At 45.6% G+C, this 3923-nt stretch overlaps 1 protein-coding gene across 1 annotated transcript in view; it reads left to right on the plus strand.

Moving 5' to 3' along the window:
• The window catches only part of LOC109286649 (cytochrome c oxidase assembly factor 7), a 4110-nt gene extending 939 nt beyond the window's left edge, over positions 1-3171 (plus strand). The window contains exon 2 of the mRNA XM_019501289.1: positions 1925-3171. Within this exon, the coding sequence (XP_019356834.1) occupies positions 1925-2370 (446 nt within the window). The 3' untranslated portion in view covers positions 2371-3171. The remainder of the gene's footprint in view (positions 1-1924) is intronic.
• Positions 3172-3923: the final 752 nt, after the last annotated feature.

The following is a 3923-nucleotide window of genomic DNA, read 5'->3' on the forward strand; positions in this document are numbered from 1 at the left end:
CAGACGGGGGGAAATGTTTTTCTCTGGGGCATCATGCCTCCATGTTTCACTGCCCCCCCCCCACACTACCCCGGTTTCCCCTACTCAACATTATTACATTGGCTCCAGGTCCCAGCCTGCTGCCCCCCTGCCTCACCTCGGCCATCCTGGTACCTGGAGGGCCCTGCTCCCAGGGGAAGTGCCAGTGGGCCTGAGCCTGGCTGCGGGAGAGGCTCCACACATCAGGCTTCTTGGGAACCCAGGGGCAGGCACCTGCCAGCCCGTGTCACCCCCAGGCACCTCGGGCAGGCCCCTGGGGCCGGGGAGACCCTCCCCGGAGGCCCGCCACAGGCTCCAGGGGGGAGCAGGAGGCTGGAGGCTTGCGGGTGGACTCAGAGGCGGCTCCATCCACTCCACACGCTGCGCTCAAAGTTACCTTTTGGAGCCTGGGGCCAGGCGCCTGCCGGCTCTGCCGCCCCCAGGCGCCTTGGGCAACCCTGCTGGGCTGGGCAGACCCCACCTGGAGGCTCTGGGGGGCGGGGAGCAGCAGCAGGCCGGAGGTTTGCCTGGTGAACTCGGAGCCGGCTCCATCAACTGACCGGTGCAGGCAGGGGGCCGCTTTTCCTGGCTGGTGCTGACCCAGCTGGGTCCATCCCATCCGGAGCAGCACGCAGCTGAAGTCAGCTTCCCACGTGCTGCTGGGGACAGGAGGAGCCCAGCCAGGTCGGCACCAGCCAGCAGAAGTGGTGGCGGAGCGTGTGCTGCTCAGGACTGACCGGTGCACAGGTAGGGGGAAAATGCAGCTGAACTCTTCCTTGCAGATCAATTTCTGGTCGCTTTCCCTGAAAGAATAGTTAGCTAAAAGCCAATCAAAGAAATTGCATAGTTCTCATTGTGTATTCGATGACATGCCTGAAACAGATTTGTTTAGGTATTGAGAAACTTCTTTTGTTTCCTTCAACTTAAGTAGAACTGGTTCAAACCTAAAATAATAATGGGAATTATTAGTCAAACATCAATTGTCTATGAAGTAGGAGAGATCTGGAAGAGATGGACACACCAGCTCTTCAACAAACTAATATCTTTGACTCTGTCAGTAAAGATGGTCAGTTTCTCCTTGTATAAAATACATAAAGTGTTCTGAAACCCAGTTATCTAAACTGCCTTGTCTTTGGATCTCTCTCTCTCTCTCTCTCTCTCTCTCTCTCTCTCTATATATATATATATATATATTATGGATATGTGTATATATCTGTCCAAATCTTTTGGTTACTTTGTGTGCGCACATATACACACACATACAAATAAGTTTAACAAAATTTACTCCTATCTGTCTATCTGTCTACTTGTCTATCTCTGTGTGTGTGTGTATACTGAAAGAGTAAATTTTGTTAAACTTAATCTCTGCTTCAGTGTTGTGCATTCAGTAACACTGCCATGAGCATGTACAGTCAAAGTCTCAGGCTTTTTCCAAGCAGATCTCCTACTGTTTCTCCTGCTTCTTTTAAAAAAGAAGGAAAGAAGAAACTGCAAACCTTAGTAGTTTAAAGGCAGGAAACCTTGTCCATAGGTCTGTGAATACTTCTACCAATTGAATCTCCAAAACTTCTGATGTTGGTAAGGAATGGGATATTTTATAACACCTCTATACCATACATCCCTACTGGAGACTAACATGCATATACTGTTGAGAACTCTTTTTTTGTCTGGCATATTTATTTAGGTAATGTTATAAGCTATGTATATGATAGCAGGATTTGCTGATCCAGTGTTAGCACAGAATAGATACCTTGGTCTCTTTGGAACCATAAATCTTGAGCATAACCTATGATGAAAGACTGTTCTTCAAAAAATAGAGACATCTGCTTTATGCATTTTTTCTCTCTCAATTCCAGTATGTGCTGACAGACTTGACTTCTGTTTTATTCCTTGGGGGGGGCTGCAGGTGGTCTCTCCATAGATTTGAAAGCTGCCTACAACTGTTTTTTGAAGTCTTGTGAGAAAGATGGGAAGAAATCCATAAATGCCTGTCACAATGTTGGACTGCTGGCACATGACGGACGAATAAATGACGATAAACCTGACCTAGACGTTGCCAGAGACTACTATGATAAAGCCTGTAATGGCAGCTTTGCCCCTAGCTGCTTCAACCTTAGTGCAATTTACCTCCAAGGAGCCCCTGGGCTACCAAAGGATATGAACTTGGCTCTGAAATACTCTCTGAAAGCATGTGACTTGGGACATGTGTGGGGATGTGCCAATGCCAGTCGGATGTACAAACTGGGGGATGGGGTTGATAAAAATGATGACAAGGCAGAGGCTCTGAAAAAGAGGGCAAAAGACCTACATAAAGAACAGAGTGAAGCTGCAACATTAATATTTGGGGAGTAAATCAAATTAAACCACATCTTTTAGGGCAGCATTTCTAAATGGAGCATAAACTTTTATCAGTGAATAATATGTAAACATAACTCATTCCTTCACAAGAGACAAGTACCTGTTTGCATTGGCAGACGCATGTTCTATGGCTTCAACAGATACATGCACAACTTGAGAGGACAAACATTTAGGGCCAGGTTTTACACAAGATCCAGCAAATATCAAAGGTGCACTTCTACCTGCTCATTTCCAGCTGAAATCTTCCACATGTAGAGTTGTGCTAGACCAAATTCGATTTTGAATGCACCACATTTTGTTTGTGCAGAGTTACTTAAACATGGGCATGCAAATGGCCTAAAATATCAGTCATGCTTTCTGACTAAGGCTTCCTTTGAAATGTAAGATGTTTGCGCTCTTGAATGTTCCTTTTGGCCAAAACTAGGCACTTGGGTTTTGGTTTCTTATGCCATGCTTCCCTCCACTGATTTGGAAGAGTATCTGCCTTTAACTGAAGGTAGCATTTGCTGTCTTTTGAATTTCATTTCCATAGCTGTATTAAGACCTGAATGACCCAAATAGATGATTTATTGCTGAAGTGAATAATACAATAAGAAAAGAAATGTTGCTGTTTGGAATTGTAACAAAAGGGATAAAAACTAGCTGGCATGGTGATGGGATTTGAAACTTAAGAAGCCATATATAGAACAGTCTTGGCTTCCTGATTCAGCTAAATCTCACGTTGGTCTGAATGTCATTAAATGCCCTTTGTGTAAATGGTTTCTAATTGATTACAACTGACAAAGTATTGTGTTACAGAATGAGAGGTATGCTTATTTTTAAAGTGTCCCATGCAAGTGTGTGATCCAAGCAAGAAATTCCTTCTCAGACAAAATTTCAGTCTTCATCTGGGAGTGTGCTGAGTGAGACCATCAAGCTGTGACTGATAGGCTTGTCCTATACAAAATAGGTCAGTGAATTAGGGTGAAATATTCCTATGTCTTACCACTAAGGAGTGCTTGTGCTCTTAAAACCACACAGTACTTTTTTCACTTGAAAGTAAGAGGCATCAAGCTGGAATAATTTTATACGATGGAGTTCCAGTTAACTTTTTTTTCTATTAGGGGCCACCTTCAAACCTGTCATCTAGGCCCAACCCAAAGAGAATGGGCTGAAAGGCTTCCTGTCACTCTTGCACTGTTGCCTAGTCCTAGCTTTGTACTTACCCTGCCCTTTGTCAGCAGACCCCAGGTACCACACCGCAGCTGCCCAAGTGCTTGCAGCTACAGTACTGTGGTGGTTCTACATGATTTCACTTCGCAGCCATGCTGTCAGAGTGTGACATGCACCCCAGAAAGAAATCAGCTCCACAAGGGACCATGGTGGCCAGCAGAAAACTTAGAGAGACAGCTTGCTTCCACTGGGAGCCTTCTTCCACTTGGCAGAGGAGGAGTAACTGCTGGCAGGAAGCAGGCTTGTGCTGAGTATGAACACACTCCTAAGTTCTGCCAGCAAAATCTGAGTGTAGACAAAGCTGCCCATTCTACCTTATCGCAGCTCCTGCCCAG

Source organism: Gavialis gangeticus, unplaced genomic scaffold (genome assembly GCF_001723915.1).
Source record: "Gavialis gangeticus isolate Ggan-Ray unplaced genomic scaffold, GavGan_comp1, whole genome shotgun sequence".
Lineage (NCBI taxonomy): Eukaryota > Metazoa > Chordata > Crocodylia > Gavialidae > Gavialis > Gavialis gangeticus.